At 44.5% G+C, this 25,457-nt stretch overlaps 1 protein-coding gene across 1 annotated transcript in view; it reads left to right on the top strand.

The window, feature by feature from the left end:
* Positions 1 to 25,457, top strand: part of LOC8034325 (phosphatidylinositol phosphatase PTPRQ-like) — a 190,946-nt gene that overhangs the window by 94,427 nt on the left and 71,062 nt on the right. The window contains exon 5 of the mRNA XM_042287453.1: positions 14,887 to 15,183. Coding sequence (XP_042143387.1) covers positions 14,887 to 15,183 — 297 coding nt within the window. The remainder of the gene's footprint in view (positions 1 to 14,886; positions 15,184 to 25,457) is intronic.

Below are 25,457 nucleotides of genomic sequence, written 5' to 3'. Positions count from 1 at the left end.
TTCCTCGGTTAGGGCTAGCTGCTTGGTCAGCGAATGAAAAATCTTTTGATAAAATAAAGATGAGAAAATACTCATCCTGTCAAGTTTTTTAATCACAGTCACTGGATGATGTCGATCCGTGGTAATTCCAGGCCCTTCAAACGCACAAGCACTTTGTAAATTCCTTTTCTTGCGACGCCGGTCCACTACGAACGAAAGTAAACAATCAAAATGGCGGAGTGTTCCTTGTGTTGGCACGCCGTCAGCGCGGTGTGACAGGGTGTTCTCCGACTGTTGGACAACAAATCGGCAAGGACGGTTGTCGGGCAGCAAAAACATGTTTCCCGACAGTTTTTGTTGCTTCAGTGTAACACGGTTACCGAAAACATGTTCCCCTCGTGTTGATGGACAGAGTTGTCCAACTGTTTTCTGAATGTGACAGCGCCTTTCGAGCTGCGGATCAGGCTGCTGCAGGCTTCACCAAAAGTGGATTGTGCTGTTGAGACTATGCGAGTACGTGCTCCTGGCATCGAGCGTGCATCTCCTTTATGGCAAACCTTGTTCAGTGAAGGCCTCTGCTCAACCTGGAATCAAGAGGCCAAGTTTTCTTGAAATGCAGTATGCTCTAATCGCTAAACACCAAGGAATCCCATTTTTGGGCCTCCTCATTAGGTAGGTGTAAAACCCTGAATTGGTTGCATTGTGATGGATTCTCCACTTGTTGTCGAGAGGCGGTCAGATGTTCTTTTCTTTTCTGTATGTGAGAGCAGCGTGGGAAAACATAAACTAAATCAGATTTATTTTATTTAAATCAATGTAGCTAGAGAAAACAAGGATTTTTCGCCACTAAATGTATTTTTCATCATGGTAGAATGATTGATGAATTCATCCGATCACTAAAGAGAATGCGTAAAAATTATGACTGTAAATCTAAAGTGCAATTTAATTAACAACCTTTTATTGCTGTAACCTCCGACGTACTAGATGAAAAAAAGCTTGACTTGTTGGAGTTAGAAAAAAATGTATTTGATTTTTCTGTCGCGTTTTGACTCGAATGCAATAGGACATTACTTTTCAAGTTTTCGTTTCTTTCTTTTGCGCTTCGATTTTGGTACAATAGGATGTTGCGTAGCTGGCGAACGAAGTAGAAGGTGAAATTCAAGTTCAATGCTCGAATTGCCTCAGATGAGCATTTTTTTATTTGCTCGTGTTCAGCCTTGTATAAATATTTCTTGCATAATATAAGATTTATATACTTAATACAAAATGCATGCGCATGGAAAGCATGAAATGATAGACAAGCAGAAACTAAAAAAATAGTTTGGAATTATTTTTCCTGGAAAGGTTTGATTTAAATCATCATAGTAAAGCTGGTCTCGTTCAAATCACGATTTAAATCATATTGATATTTATTCTCCACCCTGCGTGAGAACTATATATACCGCGACAAACGTATCTAATATCTTCAACGGTGCTAACTTGAGTCGACATGTCTCATCATACTCAGCATGCATAACTCAAGCATGCTGAATACCCGTCATGCTAAAATGTTTTGACTACACCGAGAAAATGCATGTTCTGCAGAGTTGTCCTAAACTAAAAGGTTCAAATATATCTATTAGTCACGACTACTGCAGAGCTACACTAAAGAAGCGGTCTAACTTCTGGCAACATGGCAAAGAGTTCAAAAGCCCAGGGCCGCAAAGTGACCATGGACCCCGACCGCCTTAGGATGGACGACGCCGTTTATGTTTGGAACGAAGTAAACTCTTACCCAGAACATGTTCACTCTACCAATTTCCGTCGGAAATAAGTTCGCCAATCCAACTCTGCTCAAGCATTTTCTTGAAAGGAGTTTAAAAGACTTGGGATAAGTGTGCTGAACGGAACAAATATTGCTAACAAATCCCAACAATTGGAAGAAGTTCTCCTGCTCTATGACCCTCACCTACTAAGGCTTACAGAGACATGGCTGTAACCAAATATTACTGATTCCGAAATTACACCCCCCTCACATAAAATAGTGAGACGGGATCGTGAAGGACGAGGTGGTGGCGTAGCAATAATAGCAAAAATAAAATGAAAGCCGTTTACAACTCCTTGTAACGCCGAATTAGAGCGCAGCTCTTGAGGAGGAATGAGTAGGGAAGGGTACTGAGGGGGGAGGAGGAGGGAAAGGTATTGAGGGGAGGGTAGACCCCTCTTCCTTCTCATCCTCCTCCTCTCATTTTCGAACATGCTCCGGGGGGGGTCACCTGACCTCGGGGGGAGGGTGTCACGTGGTCTCGGGGGGAGGGGGGTGTCACGTGACTTCAGGGGGGGGGGGCGGGAGGGGGTCACGTGACCTCGGGGAGGGGTTCACGTGAACCCGGGGGGGAGGGGGGTCACGCGACCTCTGGGTGCCACGTTACTTTGGGGTGACCTCGGGGGGAGGGGGGTCACGTGACCTTGGACTGACATTGGGGGTCACGCGACCTTAGGGGTGACCTTGGGGTGTCACGTGACCTCGCGGTTACGCCGACGCCGACGGCGACGTAGCTCTTGAGAGCTGCGCTCTAGAAAAAAAGAAGTTAATATCGTTAAGCTTGAAAGCATTCCGGACCACGAAAGCATTTGGTGCAAAATTTTATCGGAATATTTCTACTTTATTTGGTGTCGTTTACAGACTGTCCAATAGTCCCGTATCATGTAATTTAATTGCTGGCGAACTATCTTGATCGCACGCTCGCGCCTAATAAAAAATGCGTGCTCACTGGCGACTTTAACTTACCTGGTACTGACTAGGGATGTCGCGACCAGCCTAGGTTCGATTTCGAAAGGTTTCGATACTTTCGAAGCGAACTGAGGTTCGAATTCGAAAAGTTTCAATAATTCGTACCGACCGAGGTTCGAAATCGAAAAATTCGCAACTTTCGATCACAGTGGAGTTTCGAATTCGAAAAGTTCGAAGCTTTCACGGTTTCTAAAATTTCGGGTTCGAATGTTTCGAATATTTTTTACATGAGGTTGGATAAATTCGAAGTTTTCCAACTTTCCGAACTTGAAAATTGAGATATTCGAAAACTTGGAATTTCCTCGGATCTAAAATTTGAAAAATTCGAAGATTTCGAAGCTCTTTAGATATAAAATCTAAAAATTCGAACGCTTCGAATTTGTATAAACATAAAGTTCGAAAAATCGATTATTTCGAACTTCTTTCTACACAAAGTTCGGAGGTTTCAATTCTCTTTTAACGCTAAATTAAAAAAAAAAAAAATTCGAAGGTTTTGAATTTCTTTTAGGTCCAAGCGTTCAAAGTTCGAAGTCCGGTTTTCATGTTCCTCCACAGTTTCAGTTTCAAATAATGTTTTCACGACTCACTGTTTTTCACGAAATCAGGATTAGAAAAGATAGGGTCTGATATTTGCTAGTGCAGATGCAGAGTGACGTTTGACCATAGATCAGTAATTATGACCGCCAGCCCCGGGGGGGGGGGGGGGGGGGAGGGAGGGGGAGGGGGGGGGGGGAGGGGGGGAGGGTCTTTAGCGTGTATCACACAGTAGTGATCACACAAACGCACTGTTTTACGATAACCACCTAGTTCGAAGCGTCCAGGGGCGGGCAGGAGGTTGAAGCTCAGAAAAACCTTGAAGCGACCTGGCAAACTACCCCCCTACCCCTTGCACGCTGGTAGTAATCCGATCGAACACCGCCCGAGTGACGCTGACATATAGTAAATTAAGTTTGTAATTGTCCTGGAGGTTTATTTTCCGGGACGGAGGAAACGCCTCGCAAAAAAGCACAGAAGCCGACACAACTCGAGGTCGAGGAGCGTTCTGCCATACAAGTGGCGTCAGAAGAAGAAAAACGGGAAGGGGGAGGGGGAGGGCTGCAGAAATTATTTATGCATATGTATAGCTACTGTCGCTCTTCACTGCATAAAAGATCGAGTAGATGTTCATTCTCAAAAACTCGTTGTCAGAAGGCACTACTTGTCACATGGTTAGTGGTTCGGAAGTTCACAGCTATGCCGAAGAAAAAAAAACTATCAAGAATTCGCCGGAAGTGTTGTATTCTTGCATATTTAGAAGCTCAGAACTTCGAAACAAGTTTCTTCTGCCAAAATGTGTGCAGGCTAAAAGAAACACGTCCCAAGAACGTGAAGCGAAAAAACAAATGTTTATTTTTTAATGACGTGCTGAACTTGAACAATATTAGATATCTTCTCCCATGAGTTAATTTAATCCTGAACGTGAAAAAACAATAAATACATTATTTTGTATTCTGCAGATGGCAATGATATGTACTGTCTGTAGTGTTAATTTAAATGCGATACCTCAAACAACTTAGACGAAAAAATATACCAAGTTTAGGGCATAACTCCCCATAGATACATGTTTGGACATTTCTTCGAAACTTATCTTAAATAACAATATCCACATCTTGAGACGACTCTTACCTAGGCTATACATAGATCATTTTTAAAAAAGTTTAACATCTCTACCATACATAGTTTCGGCTATAGCCTGCTTCAAATATGGCACAAACGACAATCGTCGAAAAACTGTCGTCCTTCCTCGCCCCTTCGGGAATTTATTTCTTTAAAACTAAGCCCGCCAGAACATTGAAATAAACACATTGTCTTTCGTCAGGAACGCAGCACCGCATGTAAAAATTCAAGAAAAAAAGAATTACGAATGTAATTCTTGAACTCAAATGAAACCGTCCGCCGGTCTTTCGAAGTTCGACGAACGTCGAACTTTTACCCTAAAAGTTCGAAGGTCGTCGAACTTTTGACATGTCGGGATTCGAAAATTCGAATTTTTTTTATTTCTCTTGATAAATAAGTTTGAAAGTGCGAAAATCACCGAATTTTCTGGTATATCAAGTTCGAAAGTTCGACAAGCATCGAATTTTGCAGCGTAATAAGTTCGAAAGTTCGAAAAGGATAGATTTTTTAGCGTCATAAGTTCGACGGTTCGAAAAGTGTCGAACTTCTCAGTTTAACAAGTTCGAAAATTCGACTTCCGTCGAATTTTACAATATAGAAAGTTCGCAAATCGAAATCTTTCGAACCTTTTGAACCGCTTGATTCTATTGTCGAAACTTCGATTCGAAAAAAGTTCGCGCATCCCTTGTATTGACTGCAATGCCTTAGCTATCTCGGCTGTCCTGACCTCGAGAGCGCACGCCTGCTTCTTGATTCTGTCTTTTCCCACGATCTTAAACAGATAGTCACTGTTCCCACTTGAGTCACAGAGACAACTTAGTCAATCCTAGACCTTATTTTTTTTTCAAAGATGATCCCGGCGACTGTATGTACAGTGTCTACCGCAGATGGAATCGCCGATCACAAACTGGTTAACCTAAATTTAATTATTAAAAAAAAAACAAAAAAAAAAACGCCTTTGCCCATAAGACTTTCATCGATTTTTCAGCTGCAGACTATGAATCAGTTCATGACTTTTACAATTTTCTTTCACGAATTTTGAGGGCAACGATGACGTCTCTTTTCTATGGGAAACGTTCAAAAGCCTCTTCACGTCCAGCATCAATAGGTTTGTTCCGATCCGTCGAAAACCAGTCAGAAGACACAATCCATGGATCAATCGTGAGATAATTCATCATAAGAGGCGTGTTAAACGCAAACGAATGGCAAAAATTAAAAATAGCTCGGAGATGAACGTCCTCAATCACGAATTACTCAGTAAAATACGCATCTCAAGTCATAAATTACATGGGCAAACTCTCACTTCTTTTCTAATAGATTCATTCCAAACGTATTGGCGCTTTCTATCTGATACTAGTGAACGAGTCGAACAACTAAGAATAATGGTGTTTTGTCAACTAACGGTAAAGAAATCGCAAATTAGTTCAATGCCAGTTTTCACTGAGCTCTTACTACACCCGATTCCTTTTTGATTATGAATAATGAATTTGTCTCTTCGTCGGCTTCTGTTAAAATGCCAGATGTGGTGCCCAGTCGTAAAGGCATATTTTCGCTTTCGTTGAATATCAGTGTAATGAAATCATGGAGTGCTAATGCCATACCTAATTCTTTTCTTGATCGCCAATCGGAAATAGTTTCCGAGTACCTTTACGTGTTCTTCAGTGCCTCACTTAATAACTGTTCCCTACCAGCAGATTGGTTAACCGCAAGAGTAGTTCCTGTATTTGAATCAGGTGACAAATTAGATGCAGGGAATTACAGACATATGTTTTTAATAGGCACATGTTGCAAATTACTTGAGCACATAATCGCTAACCATATATCTCGTTACCTAGAGTCAACCAACCTTTTTGACAAGAACCAACATGGGTTTCGTAGAAACGTTTCCACAACGATTCAGCTAATATCTGTAGTCCACGATTTTGCAGCCGCCATGGCGTGCACAGGATTTTTCATTAGGGGGGGGCGAGGTTTCCCCAGAGCGCCCCCCCCCCCCTTTCTATCAACGCACTCCCACTGCTGTCCTTCCGCTCATATTGTAGTGCTGAGACGAGATATGGTTATGAAACGTTTATTTTAACAGTATTGAATTGTAACATATACAAAATATTGTTAAGCACTTGGTTTTACTTTCTTGTGGAACGTCCGCAAAGAAAGGCAGTCCCTGCGCAGCTGAGGCGTCAGTGACAGAACGCGCGTACAAAAATTTTTTATTGTTTCTAAACCGGAGAAAGATACAACACATATGCCGTCTTTAACAGCACAGAATATTTAAAAATGTTGCCTCAACGTGACTCTGCTAGTATGGAAACTATAGTGTACATACAGGGCAAACGCATGGGTGCACCTAATCATGGCGAAAACTGTCATATGGCGTCTGCAACATTCATGCAGAGGACGAAAAACGCCACCCAATACACAACGTAATGGCAGCGCTTAAAAGCACGAGAATGTACCGCAGATTAAAAATACGAGAAACAACATGTTACAATATTTAGTAATTATTGAAGATAAACGCTATGACATGCCATTTTTTTTTTCTGAGCATCCATATGTACAATTGATAATCTGACTTTCTGGCGCTTGATAGAAACATGTAATAGAAACAAGGGCCATAATTACTTTTTTTGCACAAGATAACACGCACGCACTATGTCATGCTAAACAAACATTACACAAACTAATGGATATCTTCTGTGGTGGTAAAAATATTGTATGACTAGATTACTAAAAATGTGTAGCACGTGGGAGATATAGTACTTTTCACCAATCATGAAAAGTCTAAAGCAAAATTCTACGCGATTTTGTCGCGAACTGTTCGATGACTGACTCAGTACTTGTTGACAATGCAATCTGTTGCTCAACGAACGGTAGAAGCAGCCACTGAAGCCGGTCATGACTCATAGTTCATCCTAGCTTTGTTTTCACAATGGCGAGCTTTGAAAACGTTCGCTTGCATGAGCAGCTAGTGACTGGGACAACTGCAAAGCCTTTAAAGATTTTAAAAAATGTCCTTATAAACTAATGTTCCGAGACCGTTTTGTTGCAACCAGTCTAGCCATTCATTACAGTCACCGAGGTTTATGAACTCTGTGCTAACCTGTGCCTTCAGTAAGCGGAGCTCAGCCCGCAAGCTGTCAGACTCTACGACAAAATACCTAGTGACAACGTCTATCTCCTCGTCATTGGCAGTGAGGCGCAGAATGTTCATTATCGCAAATATGAGAACGACGGTCTCCTGCGTGAATCTTGCCTCAATTCCTTCAACGAAAGCATCAAGCATGGGTAAAAAACGCTGACGCGGAGTTCTTCCTCCTTTGTTTCGTGAAAAAACTGACTGGCGAAGTTCACATCTGCGCGCTTCTCTAGAGGGAGGGAACTTTGGCGTCGGTGTTTTATGCCGTCGAAAAAGAAACCATACCGCCGACGCAGTCGCGCCTCGAGTCGTGCCGACTTTGCGCCCCCCCCCCCCCCCCCCTAGATGATTAGAGGGGGCGGCCGCCCCCCCTGCCCCCCTTCCCCCCCCCCCCCCTCCCGTGCGCACGCCTATGGCAGCCGCGATCAACAATTGACACCAAATCGAAGTAGTCTTTTTAGATCTATCTAAGGCGTTCGATCGCATGCCTCATAATCTGCTTATTGATAGATCGAAAGAAGCAGGACTTCCTGATATCTTAGTTTGTTGGATAAAGGCCTATCTACAAAACCGCTCTCAATTCGATCGTTGAACGTGATGGCTCTAGGTCTGACAATCTACAGGTTTTGTCTGGTGTACCACAGTGCTCCGTGCTCGCACCGTTACTTTTTTTTAAAATTTACATTTACAACATTTCCAAAAATATTGATGACTGTGTTAGTATAAAATTGTTCGCGGATGACTGCGTAATGTATACGCTCGTCAAAAATTCTTTCTGTCAGACGACATTGAAAGAAATACTTTGTAAACTTTCGGACTGGTGCGACCTTCAGAAAATGGAAATTAACTTCTCTAAAACCGTATCAATGACACGAACTACAAAAAAAAAAAAAAAAAAAAACTTTTTTCTACATTTACTTTATTGTCAATAAGTGCATTCAAGAAGTTTCCTCTTTGAAATACTTAGGTCTAACAATTAAAAACAGCCTCAAATGGGACCAGCACATCAACAACATATGTACGAAAGCGTTAAGAAAGCCATGCTTTCTTCGAATAAAACTCAAAAGGTGTCACATGCCTGTGAAACCTGAAGCTTATCTTTCTCTAGTTCGTCCAGTCTTAGAGTACGCCTCAGTTGTGTGGGACCCATATTTTGTGAAAGACATTGCGGAGGTAGAGCGGATGAAACATCTAGTTGCAAGATTCATCGTATCAGACTACCGCACTTCAACATAAGTAACTAATTTGTTAAAGCAGCTTGTGCTTGAGCCGCTCCATGCTCACACGGAAAGGATAAAACACTGAAAATACACGAGGGAAAGACACACACAGTTTTTTCAGTGTTTTTATCTTTCCGCGTGAACCGTACTCTATCCAACGTGCTCTGCTACGTGTACCGCTCCACGTTCGCCTACAAATCTCTTGGCTGAAGCTATTTAATAAAAATTCATCCGATCTATCAAGTGACACCTATCTTCGCGCTGTGCCACAAATATCAGCTCGACTAAATCACTCCAAAATTATATTGCCATACTTTGCTAGAGCTAACCTTTTTCAAAAGTGATTTATTCCTAAGCCAATTGAACAATGGAACTGCTTGCTGTCAATGTTTGTAGAATGTACTGATGTCAACCAATTCGAACATCTTTTGACTAAATTCCTTTTGTAACCCTCCCCGGCTTGAACAGCGTTGCTGCCTGCAGTGTAAGTAAATAAAAATAAAATTAAGAAAACAATGCCCGGTAATCTAAATCTGATGTTTGTGTACAGTTCCCGAGGGAACCCCGACGGCCCTGAACTACTCGAAAGGGACTGGTGACGAGTACGTGATCTTCTGGGGGCCCGTCCCCTGTGAACTTGCCAACGGCGTCGTGCGCCGCTACTACTTGGAACTGGACAGCGCCGACCCGTGGGAGAGCAGGCTGCTGAACCACACCACGGGGAACATGAGACTCGGCTTCAGCGACCTGCTGCCCTACACGCGCTACCGGGCCAAGGTGTTTGCAGAGAACGACGCGGGTCGCTCTCAAGTCGCTGCCGAGCTCAACTTCACCACGTCACCTGCCGGTGAGACATTTCCCACTGAATGACTGACAGCACGAATCACCGATACAGATGTCGTTTGTGCAAATATGTTTAAAGTAGGATCTGTAAGAAAATAAGAAAAAAAAACATTGTGAAAGATGCTTGGACGTGACTAGTCGTTTGCAACTTCATTACAACGAAGATATGTTTAATTCTGGTGGAATTATTCGCTTTTCGCGTAGTTCCGGATTGGGCTCAATAATGCGTTAGCATTCGTACCCACATGACAGGGAAAAGCTAACGGCGTCCGCCTGTGGACGAAACAGTGAAAAGGGAATTGCGCCCCGTAGAGAGCAGGACAGTAGTTTGAATACAAAGGCGAGAGAAAGGCGACGTCACGGGGCGGAAGCCAATGCGCGCGCGGATGCTGGGGCGAGTCTGAAGTTGCAGATGTGCGGAGTGTGTATGCCTTGGTTTGTGCTACAAAATGGCGTGTGAACCAAGTACTAGCGCTGGTCCAAGTAGGTGGCAAGAAAGATGGATTATGAACGAAGAAAGCGGGCTGCCGAAACCGGCGAACAAGGTGAACAGCGAAAGCAGCGTCAAGGCCCGTTCACACTCTTGCGACCAAGTAAGACCGAGAGTGACCAGACCGGTTTTTAAGCCTCTTGCGATCTCTTAGGACCAGCTTCGCTGCAGAGAATTCGGTCATAAGAAGTCGCAAAAGGCTTAAAAACCGGTCTCGTCTCTCTCGGTCTTACTCGGTCGCATGAGTGCGAACGGCGGTTCTGGTAGCGGATAACGCTCCTAAGCGTGCAAGGCGGACGAACGAGACAGAGGAGCGGAAGCAGCGCCTAGCTCGGCTGGCCGAAAGCGGCCTGCCGAGCTACAACGTGGGCAAAATGGATTGAACGCACTTTAAACTGAGCGCATACATGGGTTTCTTATTCTATCGTGCTGGGATTTAGTACAGAGGTGCTAGAAGCTGATGCATTCATTAGTTGTGAGTATAAATACATGAAGCATCAGCAGTCAAAAGAAAGAAACTAAAAACTAGCTTTGACTATATAAAAAGCATCGCTGAAGCTTTTACCCCAAAATCATCAGAAAATCGCTCTGGGCTATTCTGGCGTTTACTACGATTCGAAAATTTGTGAAATGGAAAGAAAATAGAATTGGCTTACCTATTCTAGCTGCACAATATTTGATTCAAATAAGCGCCACAGTAGCGCATAATTGTTTTGGCGTACATGCAAAGAATGGAGAAAACAATTTTTGATTTACTCAGGAGAGCCGACCGTTTGGCTCCGTCTGGAGACGCCCGGCGGTACATCGAGTCGGTGGACGAGCCTTTGGACAGTCACGTATGCTGAGGACTGTACATATATCCACGAGTATCTATCTATACGGCGTGAAGTTGGACTGCTTCTCGCGCACCTTGTGGGTTTGTTTCTCCCAGACTTGAACAAATGCTGGCGCCAGCTTCGGTGCCCTGTCATTGCGCCTTATCTACGCGTTCTTTGTATTGTCCTTTGACTGCGCGCCCCCCTTCTCGTTCCGATGCGCCAAACACGCAGATTAGAATACGTGCTCGCCATATAGAGGTTCAGCGGGGCTTCCCAAGCAGGGACGATAAGCGTCGAACGCTAGATGTTAAACAGCAGAGTTGGCGGCATAATATGACGTTCCATCAGCTTTCGGCCACTTCCTTACTTTTTCAAGCGGCAGCGGTTATTATTCCCCGAGTCTCCGAAAACTGCTTTCTGAAGAAGGACACAGAATATTAGGCTCTCAACATACGCTTGACAATATGCGAGATTGGGACGAAACCACCTGAAACCCTTTACCTTGGCATATGCCAAGCCATTTAACGTTAGGCGTTTGTCAGACACAGGCAAGAGCTACCCGCCCTTGCTTTAAGCGATACAGTTGAAGGTTAAAAGGCTATAATGAAAGAGCCAACAAACAAACAAAAATTACCAGAGTGTTACTTCTTCGTTATTTCTTTTTCCATGCAGCGCCCAGCGAGATTCTGCAACTTCAGATGACAAGAACCTTCTCACGGCAGGCGAGCTTCACCTGGTTACCACCGGCCACACCCAATGGTCCCATTCGTGATTACGAGGTCACCTACAGACCACTGCGCCTGGTCCTCCCGTGCAGTCCGATCGAACAAACCGAAACCAAACTAATTGTGCCCATATCGTCGCAGTATGTCAACCTCGAAGAACTACGCCCATACACCGTCTACATCATCTCTGTATACGCTGTGACCGTCAAACCCGGTCCAGAGTTTACGACCAACTTCACAACGAAACAAGACGGTAAGTGGTCGTTTCTTCGTGAAATCGCGCCTTCTGGATGCCAGCTAATTCGCTTCTATCCGAACGCGTCTCTTCTGAGCCTTCATTCGACTGCTAATCAACGTTGCGATGCAGGCGAGTTGGTTCACGATTACAAACTGGTGACAGCGCGCACAAATACACAGACGAAGGAAGGAATAGACAGGACGAGTGCCGAACGTCAACTGAGCGTTAAGAAAATACCGAGGTAAACAACACACACCGTCATAGTATGTAACATGTGCTCAAAAAAGGTCTTGCTTTCTTAATTACATGTTAAAACAGCGCAAGGACACGGACAAGAGCAAGACGGTAGACGAACAAGGCGCTGACTTGAACTAAGGTTTATTCGTGCTGACATCAATTTTTAATTCTTAATCATGAAATACCAACTAGCCCAAACTTCTACGTTAGTCAAATTCTTTCTTGTGTGAATACAGCAATGTTTGACTGACACAATTATCATCCTCTTTTTCTACCTTGTAGGCTTCCAGGAATTCACTTGCAGTTTTGTCAGCCCCCTTGCACAAAATTCTGCTGTCAAATGTCGGCTGACACATGCATGTGACACAGAGTAAGGGAAGGTGCTCCCCAGTGGTAGACCGCAGCGAAATTGCATGTTCGCGTGCTCGAACATTGACACATCGGCCAAACTGGCCGATGTATCATCGGTCACAGCTTAGAAAAATACTAGAATGGAAAGTTGGGCTAGGGTGGTAATAATTCATATTGAAAAACAGTGCAAGTAACACATGGACCAAGAGAAGAGAACACAGAAGACGAGGCGCTGTGCGTTCTCTTCTCTTTCTCCGTGTGTTATTCGCGCTGTTTTTCAATATAGAAAAATACGATAGTCCACTCTGACTACGCACCCCCAAAAGTTTTCTAAGTGTCGATCCAGAATAGCCCAAAAGTAGCCCAGAAAACAACAAAAACTGTCTATTTGAAACGTTTATTTTAAACACGAAAGCCATATTAATACCTTTTTATACATCTAATAGAAATGTTCACACCATTAGCATCACTAGTTCGCAAAACCAACGGCAGAGCACGGCTACGTTACTGCGGTATTAAAACTTGTCAGAAAAACCTCTGAAGAACAAAGTCCTTGCAGCACTTCTCTTTGCCCCACAGTCTGGATTTAAAGGGAAGATGGGGCACTTCTACATTTGAGAAAAAACGCTTGAATTGCGTTCATTTGGCCTTTATAATAACAGATATCACAATTATATTTCAATGCGACGCGCCGGAGAGCCATAAGAGCAATTTGAAAATAGGGCTGAAGCCCCGCCTCCCTAGCCTTGGCAAGCCAAAAGATCCGTCGATGACGTCACGGACAGCGACCACCTTTCGCGTTTTTCTCGCGTTTAAAAATACTTGCGCGGCAAATGGTTTTGGTATTCGGGTTCACGAGGTAAAAATACACTAGAATTCATGTCTAACTCATTTTTCTCAAGAAGCTCCGTAGCTTCCCTTTAACATGCAAAGTGCTCTCCAGCGTTTCCATTGACATCCTGTTTCGCAAGTCCGTCTAGTAAAGGTGTACCCCAATCAAGAGACAACCTTAAGAATGTGCAGAGCAGGTGCTGTTGGGGCCGCAAGGAATGGCGCCGTCACTGGGTGAGGTGGAGGAGTAACAGCACACGCTTGCATTCGGACAAGGTTTGGGGGTAAAGAATTGCAGAAGGTGCGCAAAGAGCAGACAACTTTGCTTGCTGTCGGATACTCATCAGAATTAACAGACTGAAGCGCCAAATGTTTACGTAACTTACTCTAAAAATACCATGTTTGAACCTATAAACCGAAGTGCTTTGAGGCATTTTGGTGTGCCCAGCACGGGTCAGATATAGCCCAATACTAGCCAAATAGCCAACTAGCACTCTTTCCCGCCAACTGCAAATAAAACTAGCCCAATTTGGCTATTTATAGCCTAACCTGGCAACCCTGCCTGTTGGCGCGTCGTCGGCGCGGTGTGACAGGGTGTTCTCCGACTGTCTGACAACAAATTGGCGAAGACGGTTGTCGGAAACATGTTTTCTGACAGTTCCTGTCGCCTCAATGTTACGCTTTTGCCGAAAGCATGTTTCCCTTGTGTTGATGGACAGAGTTGTCCTACTGGTTCCTCAATATGAGAGCGCCTTTAGAGAATCGGATCAGGCTGTAGGCTACACCAAAAGTGGATTGTGCTGTTGGGACTATGTGAGTACGTGCTCCTGGCACCGATCGTGCACCTGCTTCATGGCGAACGCTTGTTCAGTCAAGGCCCCTGCTGAATCTGGACTCTATAGGCAGTTTTTCTTGAAGTGCAGTACGCTCTAATCGCTAAAAACCGAGGAAGCCCATTTTTTGGCCTCCTCAGTACCTGGATGCACTACACTGAATAGATTGCACAGTGATGGGTTCTCCACTTGTCGAGAGTCGGTCAGATGTTTTCTTTTATATTTGTGCGAGTACCGTGGTCAGAAATTATTTCATTTAAATCAGATTTCATTTGATTTAAATCAAGCAGCTATTGAAAACAGTGATTCTTCACCACTACATGAATAACAACCTTTTATTGCTGTAATCTCCGCCATACTAGATTAAAAGCAGTTTAACTTTTTTGAGTTAGAACAAAAATGTAGCTGGTTTTTGTGTCAAGTTCTGACTAGAGTGCAGTAGGATATTACTTTTTTTAGTTTTCGCTTCGTTCATTTGCGCTCAGATTTTGTTACACTACGACGTTACGTAGCTCGGGAACGTAGTAGGAGGTAGAAACCAGGTTCAACGCTCCAATGTCCTCAGAAGAGCACTTCTTTTTGCTCGTATTGATACTGATATTTATTCCCCACCCTGCATGAGAACTATCTATTCTGCGGCAAACGCATCTAATATCTTCAACGGCGCTAACTTGAGTCGAAATGTCTCATCGTACTTAGCACATGCTAAATACTCAAAATAATTTCCTGTAACGTAAATCTGATGTTTGTATACAGTTCCCGAGGGAACTCCGACGGCCCTGAATTACTTGGAAGGGACTGGTGACGAGTACGTGATCTACTGGGGGCCCGTCCCCTGTGAACTTGCCAACGGCGTCGTGCGCCGCTACTACTTGGAACTGGACAGCGCCGACCCGTGGGAGAGCAGGCTGGTGAACCACACCACGGGGGACATGAGACTCGGCTTCAGCGACCTGCTGCCCTACACGCGCTACCGGGCCAAGGTGTTCGCAGAGAACGACGCGGGTCGCTCTCAAGTCGCTGCCGAGCTCAACTTCACCACGTCACCTGCCGGTGAGACATCTCCCACTGAATGACTGACAGCACGAATCAACGATACAGACATCCTTTGTTTAAATATGCTTAAAGGTAGCATCTGTAAAAGGAAAGAAAATCTGAAGAAAAATGCGTGAACCTGATTAATCGTTGGCCCGGTAGCTAAAAAAAATCTATTGACAGTTATAGGCGGCTATAGCATCTTTTCTAAAGAGACCCATAGATTCTATGGGTCTCTTTAGAAAGGATTCTATAGCCGCCTATGGCTTTTGTTTTGGTTCCTTTAGCCGTCTATAGCTTCTTGTGTGGTGTACTATAGAGATCTTTATGGCTTACTTTATAGTCGGCTGTAGAAAATCCTTTGTATGGCCGGCTATAAAAAATTGGCCCAATTAGCTACAGCTGCTTCTCTGGCTCTCTATTTTTTTCATATGATGTCTTTTATGGCTGCCTATAGCCTTTTTTTAAAGAGACCCATAGACTCTATGGGTCTCCTTAGCAAGGAAGCTATAGCCCCTCATTGCTTTTCTTTTGGTTCATTCAGCCGTCAATAGCTTGTTGTGTGGTCTGCTATAGAGATCTGTATGGCTTATTTTATGGTCGGCTATAAAATATTTTTTGTATGGCCGGCTGTAGAAAATGGGCCCAATTAGCTACTGTCGCTTCTATGGCTGTCTATAGGTTTTCCTATGGCCTCTCATACGGCTGTCTCTAGCTTTTCCAATGGAAAGCTATAAAATTTTGTATGATTTGCTCTATGTGTCTTTTTAGAAAAGATGCTATAGTCGCCTATGGTTTTTGTTTTGGTTCCTTTAACCGTGTATAATTTCTTAAATGGTCTGCTATAGATATCTGTATGACTTATTCTATGGATCTTTTTAAACAGCGTGCTATAGCAGCTTATGCCTTGTCCTACTGCTTCTTTAGCCGCCTATTGCTCTCTGTATGGTCCGCTATATCTTATTTTATAGTTTGTCCTACGGTTCTCTTCACCCATTGTGCTATAGCCGCCTATAGCTTTTCGTATGGTTTCTTTTAATGCCTATAGCTCTCTCTATAGTTTGCTACAGCTTAGTCTATGGCTCGTTTTACGGTTCCCTTTGCCATCGTGCTATAGCTGCCTATATGTTTTTTTCTTCTTTTTGCCTTGTATTTAGATATAAAAGAAGGTAGGGCATCTCAAACTTATTTAACACGTTTCGAACTTGATGAACCCATCTAAAACATCGAGCGTACCCTTCAACAGAAATATGCACTCGCCTAGGTGTTTGCAAAAAGGAGATAAACAGACACAAGGAATTGTTTTCAAATCTCCTGGAAGTTTATTACACACAGCTTATTCTGTAGACAAGGGCAAACTAAGCAATCTGTTATATGTGACGAGGTACTACTCAGCGGTTATACAACTGAGAAGATTGCAAAGCAAACAAGAACCGGTGTAATTTTTGGGTAGTGTCCAGTCTCCCGGCAGTCGCCACTCATTAGCGGTGCAATCAGTTCCTCGAACGACGTTTCATCGACAGATCGTTCCATCAACACGCGATCTTTCATGAACAATTCACAATAGCTTCCTTTTTTTTCTTTTTTCTTTTTTTCTTTTCTAATGAGCCGCTGCCGACTCACCAAGAAGTGGTGTGAACGGGTGGGCTGGGTTGGTGAGCACGCGCCTCAGGAATACACACCCAACCCAATTTCCCTACAGCGTGCAATAGACCCTTCCAAAAATTGTGAAATGATGCATCGATTATGCGCAGCCGCCATTAGTTGGTCTCATCGCTTCCGGCGTGAAGGCCATGATTGATTCCGAGCTCGCGCCGAGCTCTTACGCAGCAGTCGTGGGGAATGCGTTTAGATAGTTCACTCCGAATGATGACGAAGTGCTCGTGTCCAATGTGAGCTCATGGCGCATCACCAACTAATGGCAGCCGCGCATAATCTACGCATGATTTCGAAATTTCGAAAAGGGTCTAATCGCGTGACAAATGTTGATGAAACGTTTATGTCAACGAAACGTGTGTCTATGAAACGTATCCACGAAAAGGTGGCTGTAATACGTGTTTCCACGAAACGCAAGCAGAATAAGAAAGTCAGTATTCTACCTTCAGTTGTGACATGATTTGAGTCAGCTAATGGTAGGCTACTGCCCTTAGAATTTTGGGGAAATTATTCTTTCGGCTGCCAGGAAATAGACACTGCCTAATTCTACAAGTAATCCGGAAGAGTACCCGTAGAAGAACGATCAATTGTCACCAAGTAGGTTGCACCAAGTAGGTTGAAAATACCGGACTTTAAAGATGGAATCCGAGATATATGTCGACACGGGCACTGCAAAACAACCACTCAAACACAAAAACGAAAAGGAAGGGATCCGTAAAGATACAGCACGATGTAGCACAAGCTGTTATTTGCCGAACCGAACACTAAACGTGTCACAAGAATATCTTGGGCTTCTTTAAAGAAATCGCTTGTTGCCGACATACGGGTGGGGCTTTTCGAACGAGATACCATTTACCCAAAAAAAACGAAATTCACAGCAGTCCCGCAGGATGCACCACACGCGAAACTAGATCCGCAGGAGGCATTTCAGGATTGTCAACGGCTAATGCGTCATCCGTCAAATCACGTGATCACGCTTCTGCTGTTATTCGCGCACAGAGAGGGGTGTCAAGCAATAAAAAGTCTACCATTGATTGGTCCGGCGAGTGCAGACCTTTTAGCACGCTCTCAGCTTAGGGATAGAGAGAAAAAGAGAGAAGGAGTAAAAATACAGCAGCTCTTTCAAGGCCAGAACGGGGTGCGCTCACAAACCCAGGTCACCAGGCTCGATCTAAAATGTGCCGTAAACATCGACGCTTGCACGTAGCAATCTAAACTTTTCGTCAAAGGTGTATTTCACAGGTCGGTTTTTTGTTCTGAAATTGCAAAGCATAGCTCTCTTCCTGTAAAAAAAATAGGGCCAAGAAACTTTCCAGGGTCTATGGCGGGCGGCGACGCAGACGACCAAGTCCAGTAGGGGGATGTGTTTGGCGTTCGTATTGATAAATGGCGTCGGGAGCAGCGTCCGAAGGTGCAGCCGACCAGCGAAAGAAAGCAGACGACACGCAGACGAAATCCGTTGGCAGCAAAAGCGCCGTCGTTATGCAGACTGTTTTTTTTTTTTTTACTTGCAGTATTGCTTTTAACGTCCGCATTTATTTTTTAACCGAAGGTATATTTCAAACAGATTACGTTCATTTTAATAAACCACGGTGGTCGCTAGCCGTCGCGATAAGGAGGTGCGCCGTCTATCAATACGAACGCCAAACACACCCCGCTAGTGGACTTCGTTGTCTGCGTCGCCGCCCGCCGTAAACCCTGGCAAGTTTCTTGGCGCTATTTTTTACAGAAAGAGAGCTACGTTTTCTAATTTTACAAGAAAAAACCGACCTGTGAAATACACTTTTGACGAAAAGTTTAGATTGCTACGAGCAGGCGTCGATTTTTACGCTCCATTTTAGATCGAACCTGGTGTCACCATACAGTGTTACGGAATGGGCACCCCCATTCCATTCCAATTCCATTCCGGGAAATTAGAGTTTTTGAAAATTCAATTCCTTTCAATTCCTAGGAATGGAGACACAGAGCCCATTCCCACTCCTGGAATGGCTGAATCGTTCCTTTCTATTCCTTTAATTCCTAAACGTAAAAATTGTCACTTGACACCTACATTTTGTTGCCGGCATAAGCAGCATAAAGCTGACATTATGAAATGCAGAGACAATTGAAAAAAAAGAAGCTAAATTCCTCAAAACAGCACCGATTTTTACTCAGCGGACCGCTGGTGGCAGAAAGTGTTTATTTAAAATAAACATTGCAAACATTGAGAAAGCTCCGATAAGAAACCAAAATCTAGAAACGCGTCCAAATGGAGCGTTTTTACAGAACGCCGTAAAATGCTGCCCCGGCATTATATCCTGCTAAAAATAGTTTATTTAGGGGTCTTTGATGATGCTCAGCAAGTTTCTAATTGAAACCATATGTTTATTTTCAGTAATTAAAAAGTTAAATAACGAATTTTAATTAATTAGCCGACTTATCGCAAAGATTAGCCACCCACATAATGTCTGCCTGGCCGTATAACCCACCTGCACAAACCGCATTAGTGTAGCTTTCACGTTTTTTTTTTTAAACAAATGTGTAACAATAATAAAAAACACCCCGTATGTATATATATATATATATATATATATATATATATATATATATATATATATATATATATATATATATATATATATATATATATTTATATATTTACCAAGAAATTTATAATTATGTGTACACTGTTAGGTTCGCATTTTTAAACTTCAATTTCGGGAAACGTTGTGGCATTCCTGATTACATGGTTTAAGAAATGTCTGCCGTAATGTGTTTTTCATTCGTGAGTTCACCTCTATAGCACTGTCACCAATTACAATCTCCGCGCACCACGATGCCCCATGGGGGGAGGGAGGGAGGGAGGAAGGGGAGGGGGAGGCTATGTGCTTCAAGCCGCTTCAAAGACTTGAGTATATCCTAAATTAAAGAAAAAGGAGAAAAATAAGCAAAAGCGCTTGCTGACTTGTGGAATTCGCAGAACAGAGAGTCAATAGGACGTACCTAGGGTGGCGCGCGCCTAGCGATATTAATTAGATTTTTTTGGGGCTGTTAATTTGATGTGTGTATATTTCGCCGTTCTAGACGCGGGCGTCGTCGGACATCGCCCCTCTGCTTACGTCCCTGCCGGGTTAAGGTCTTCTGTTGTCACGACACTCTATCGCGCTATAGACGCGTCTATCTGATGCTCATCAAGTTTCGAGAGGACTGTGTGGAATGTCAGTGCACATGTCAATTGTTTAGCTCTGTCAGAGCAATAACGCAGCAATCGCGACGCGAGAGCCGAGTGCGTCTCGATCTGGCTGTCCGTGTTCGCTCTGATAAACTGTGAGCGTGGGACTCTCGAGCAGCTTTAGCTTGCTGATGATGCAGGACGCTGCTTTGTCGTTGAGAATCATCGCCCTGTGAATGCCGGCGAAAACATTCCAGTGGTCGGCGCACCCTAGGCAGCAGCGCCTGTCAGCGACCGCCCGCGCAGCATCGCAACCTTTTTGGCGCCTATATGCAGTCCGCAGGCGAGCGCCGGTGATTCATCGTACCGACTTGAATTAGAGCATTTTATGAACCCCCGCAAGCGTGAAACTCCGCCAACATGAGCCCCCACGAACATGAGCCCGTGCTAGCACGAACCGCCGACGCTCGCAGACGGATGGTTGCGATGCTGTGCGAACGGTTGTTGGAAGACGCTGCGTGTGGTTCGCCGGCCGCTTGAACGGCTACGCAGCCATTCGAAGGGCAAAGGATTCGAGACGACAAAGTAGCGTCTTGCATCTTCAGAGAGCTAATGGTGCTCGAGAGTCCCACGCTCACATTTCCGCAGACCGAGCGCGGCCGGCCAGATTAAGGCGTAGTCACCTCTCGCGTCGCGATTGCTACGTCATTGCTTTGCCTATAGTGATGACATGTGCACTTGCATTCGAAACAGCGCTCTAGAGGGGACACTGACAGGGTATTTATGCTGGCCGAGGTTTTTAGTTGTACATGACATATGAGAGCCCATCTGCCCAGAACACAATTTGCGGCTCGAAATTCGGTTTCTTTCCGCCCGAAAACCGCCGATCAAGAACTGGCCGGTTCGAGTGTCGCTCACTCTCTTTTCCGTGGTCACGGGCCGTTTTCTAAGGTCTCGACGCGACCACCAAATTTAATCAAAGTCGTTGGTCACTGAAGGCACACACTCAATATTAAAAATAGAAAAAATATGAAAACAATTTTTGTTGCTTCTAAAAAGCTGCAAATGCGTTGATTGAAAAAAAAGTTGCACGGAGAACCGGAAGCATTCTGTGCGTGCGTCGTTTCGCGTATCGTGGGACTCGTATAGGGACGGCGATGGCAGCGGACGACGGGCGTGGGACGTCTACTTCAGAACTGTCGTTCGCGGTACCGGCGAATTCTGTCAGCCTTTAAAAGAGAAATTTGGGACTGGTCAAAAGAATTGGTATTCATCCTGTACGACACGCCTGACCACCAAGCCATTTGCACGAAGACGTCACCGAGCCGTCGCTCCCTTCTCGTGGCTGAAGACATCGCTCGCGCAAACGTCAAGCACCGCACGAAGTGTGTACTTCGAGTTGAATATGCACGCTTACGATTTCTTAACGAGGTGCGAATGTCGCCAATGCGTAGTGCTTCGACTTCGATCCGGGGGTGCTTTTGCTGGAGGAAAATCGGCAGCAAACTTTGCAACTTACAGTTTACCGGCTGTATTAATACTGAGAAGGGAGTTCCCCCAATAGCTCAGTGGAAAGACGTCCGCTTCACACGCGGGTTCGATCCCCAGTGAAACCGTACTTTTTTTTTTCTTTTTCAGACATTTTGCGATGTTTGCATTTTTTTTTTCTTTTTACAATTATTACTGAAGAAACAAAACAAAAAAAAATAACAAACAAATGTTGTGGACGAAACGTCACTGAACTAAATGGTATGGGATTTCCTTTTCGACACCTGCGAACTCAATATAAACACTTTCCACAAAATGCAAGGAGCATATAAATCAGGTTGCGTCCGCTTTCCGAGGTGCCAGTAAATGTTATAAGGAATTGCAGCCAGCCATTGGTCCCGATCTTGTTGATCTTTCGGAAACTCTGTCGCACAATGCCACTTTTTTTCCGGACGCAGGACATGTGAGCCAGAGGCCAGATTCATAAAAAACCTCTTACCTACGACAACTTAGCTACGAAGTTCGTAAAGTTACGATCATCGTAAGATGAGGCGAGAACGGTATTCACAAACGCGTTCTTAAGTGAGAGGAGGAAAGTTACGACCTCTTACGGAGAAACGATGACTTCCGGTGCTGTTGCTATGGCAAAGGCGTCTTCGGCAAAACGAACAACCAATTAGAGAGCTAGGCATAGTTCGGAGCACGTGGATTTTTAATAACAAACACAGGCTAACCACATTGTGGTTAGCCTGTGTTGTCCTGTGGCGACCGATACATTGGACAGACAGGTCGTTGCCTTAACACGCGCCTACGAGAGCACGTCCTCGAGGTCTCTCGTGCTTCGGACGACACTTTTCACCCAATAGTGGTTCATCAACGCCTCTGTACGAACTGTGAAGCCCGGTTCCAGGACACCTGCACGATTGGGAGACATAAGAACAAGCTCGGGAGAGAGATCATTGAGGCATACAAGATAGCCCATGACGATCACAACATCGCTGCCCCTTCTCTCGCCTTGTCCAGAAATGAGATCAACTACCTGAAACCAGAGCTGGATTAGCCAAAGGGCGCTCTATCTCAATTTGTCAATAGTGTTTTTCTTTTTCTTTTTTCTTTCTTTCTGAATTCTTTATCTTTAGTGTATTGGGTGTAAATTTGTGGTTTTTTTCCGGGTGTATATAAATATATTAATTTCCGCATCTTCCTCTTTAGTCTCAAATGTTAGGAAGAAGATAGCACTATTGAAGGAGACACCAGTAAATGTGTGTTGCTAGTTGAAAGAACTGTGCTGTCTGTCCTTGTCCTTAAGTGTTTTTATTCTTTCTTTGACTCCCGTACAGGCTAACCACTTCTTCATAGACAGCTCTGTGTGTGTCCTGTCCTGTCTGTGTGTAAATGTTTAGTGTTCAGGCTGGTTCTCATAAACACGGGCGGTTTTTCCACCACCGCTTGTCTGAGGTTCGTGTCCGTGCAGTGGTATATCGACGCTAACACGATTTAAACGCTTCGTTGACTGCTACAAACTCGATCGCTACGAAGTCAAAACAACTGTCATCGTTGGTAAAAGCTCGTGCCAGTCGTTTGCAAAGCGACGTAGATGGAAACAAACCGCCGCGGCGTTTCTCGCGGCCTCGGAAATGCAGGTGTGAGCCGACGTTAAAAAAGATACGTTTGAACAAAGAGAGTGTCAGCAAGAGTCACGCAAATACCTGTTCACACTCGGAGCGGACGCGTGCGTTTGATCGAAGTGCTGGATTCAGACTGCGTTTCGGTAAGCGCTTCGGGACCGATCTTCTACGATTGAAACTCGATATTGACGTGACACTCGGCAAAGAAAGGTTGGACCGGCATCGCGTAGCTCCCACAAACTGATATAGCTCGACAGTTAAAAATGGCATACTAATAACGAAGTGTACATACCGTGTTACGAAGGTAATCCATACGGCGTTTATTTGAGCTCTATATCACACAAAACAAGGAGATAGAATCGAGGAGTCCCTTTTCGACGACAGCGTTCGTCACCGCTGCCTCGGAAAAGAAGGTGATCGAGATGATAAGGGGAATAGGTTGACCTCTGAAATTTAGTTCAGCTATCAAACTATTCATACGGGGAGGGTCCATAAGGGTCGCGCGGGCATATTTTATTCAGCAAGCCAGCCGGTCGTGGGCAGACGGTCTTGGCCAAGGACCGTCTGAGCAATGCTGCGCCGGAACGGGTCGGAGTGACTGCTAGGCCTATATATTCTGCCGAGCTCGCTTGGTCGGTGGGATCGTTGCCTTTGCTGCCTTTTCCGGGTGTCTGTGGATCCAGCGTTCATGTTCGTCGTGGTCAGTTTCAAGTACTTCTTCATTTTTTTCTTGCTGCTTGAAGTCGGGACGCGCAAGAAGAGCAGGTAGAAAAATAAATATCCGTTGGTCGTCGCAACCGAGCAGCTGAGCGACGTTGTCGGCCATGTTAATTTGATCGTAGAAAGTGCGTAAGACAGCTTCGGAGCTGTCGTAGGATTCTGTCGTAACCTGCGCAAAAGTTACGACAATTTTGTTTCGAGAATACGGATTTTCTCTCAAATTTGTCGTACGCATGTTTTTCGTCGTAAGTTCGCTTTGAGAATCCGGCCTCAGCTCTTCACGCAACATCTTGGGTGTATTCTTTTCGGAGCCGATCACGGAAATTCACCACGGGCACTCATTACTTATCTCCAACTCCTCGATGTACAGAACAACTCACCTTGAAGTACAGAACAGCGAGCGAAACAAACATGACTGCAAAAGAATCGCAAGGCAAACAGTTCCCGCTACGCCGCCGCGCATGTCGTCTGCTACGCAGAGGAGGAAAAAAAACGCGCTCGGTCGGTTGTAGTTACGTGACTTCCGCCACTCACTCTCTTCTCTCCACTTCTCCGACCTCCGTGCGCGGGTTTCGGTTTCGGTTTCGAGCAGTTGCGTCTTTTGGCTTTCTTAAAAATATACACTACTCTGTTGCAAAATATTATTTGGGTAGTCCTCCGACAACCATAATAAAGCCCCTGGCAAAACATGAAGAAAAAAAAATGGGGGGGGGGGGGGGGGGTGTCAGTGTCCCTTTAACTCGAGTTCAACGGACGAGTTTTATAGCTCGATGGACTGTCGTGAAAAGTGCAGAACTCACATCGGTAGCAGCGTAAGCAACGGCTTTATGTTCGTGGATGCCCGCGTCATGAAATATATACAGAAACATTAAATATAAAGAATACAACACGCAGAAAGAAATTCAAGCATGGCAGGGACATGGCCAAAGCAGAAGGCGTTACCACTACAAAATACATATACTGACAAAATACAATTGAAGAGATGAAGAGACCGAGATAATTAGAGCTAAAAAAAACCCGGAAGATTGAGATGACGTCAGCGCCGAACTTAGACAATGGCGAAGGGAAAGCAGCCGGCAAAACTGCAAATAGTCCTATAGGCAGCTAAGGACGCTTTTGTGATCGCAGGTACAATAACACCACCGACGTACGGCCCATTAGGCTGGCTAAATAAAATTCTCGCCCCGAGTGAGTGCATAAATGATTCTTTTTTTTTGTTCACTTTCCTACCTCTGCAGTGCAAAAAAGAAGGTCGCGGGTTTATTGCCTAAGGGGCATAAAACACTATTGAGGCGACTAAAAAAATTGGATGGTCGCGAATCTATAGCTCGAGAGACATACATCCCTCTATATCCGGAGAAAGCACATTGAAAGGTCGGGGGCCTATAGCATTGGTGCCATAAAACACTATTGAGCCGGTTAAAGAAAATTCTATGGCCGCGAGTCTATAGATTTAGGGACATAACCGTCCTATAGCCGGCTAAAGCACATTGAAAGGTCTTAGGCCTATAGTTTTGGTGGCATAAAACACTATTGAATCGGCTAAAGAAAATTCAATGGTCGCGAGTCTATAGATTTAAGGACCTACTCCACTCTATAGCCGGCTAAGGCACATTGAAGGGTCAGAGCCCTTTAGCTTTGGTGGCATA

The sequence above is a fragment of the Ixodes scapularis genome, unplaced genomic scaffold (genome assembly GCF_016920785.2).
Source record: "Ixodes scapularis isolate PalLabHiFi unplaced genomic scaffold, ASM1692078v2 PGA_scaffold9__187_contigs__length_104089568, whole genome shotgun sequence".
NCBI classification, from domain to species: Eukaryota; Metazoa; Arthropoda; class Arachnida; order Ixodida; family Ixodidae; genus Ixodes; species Ixodes scapularis.
This window is presented reverse-complemented; position numbering and strand designations above follow the sequence as displayed.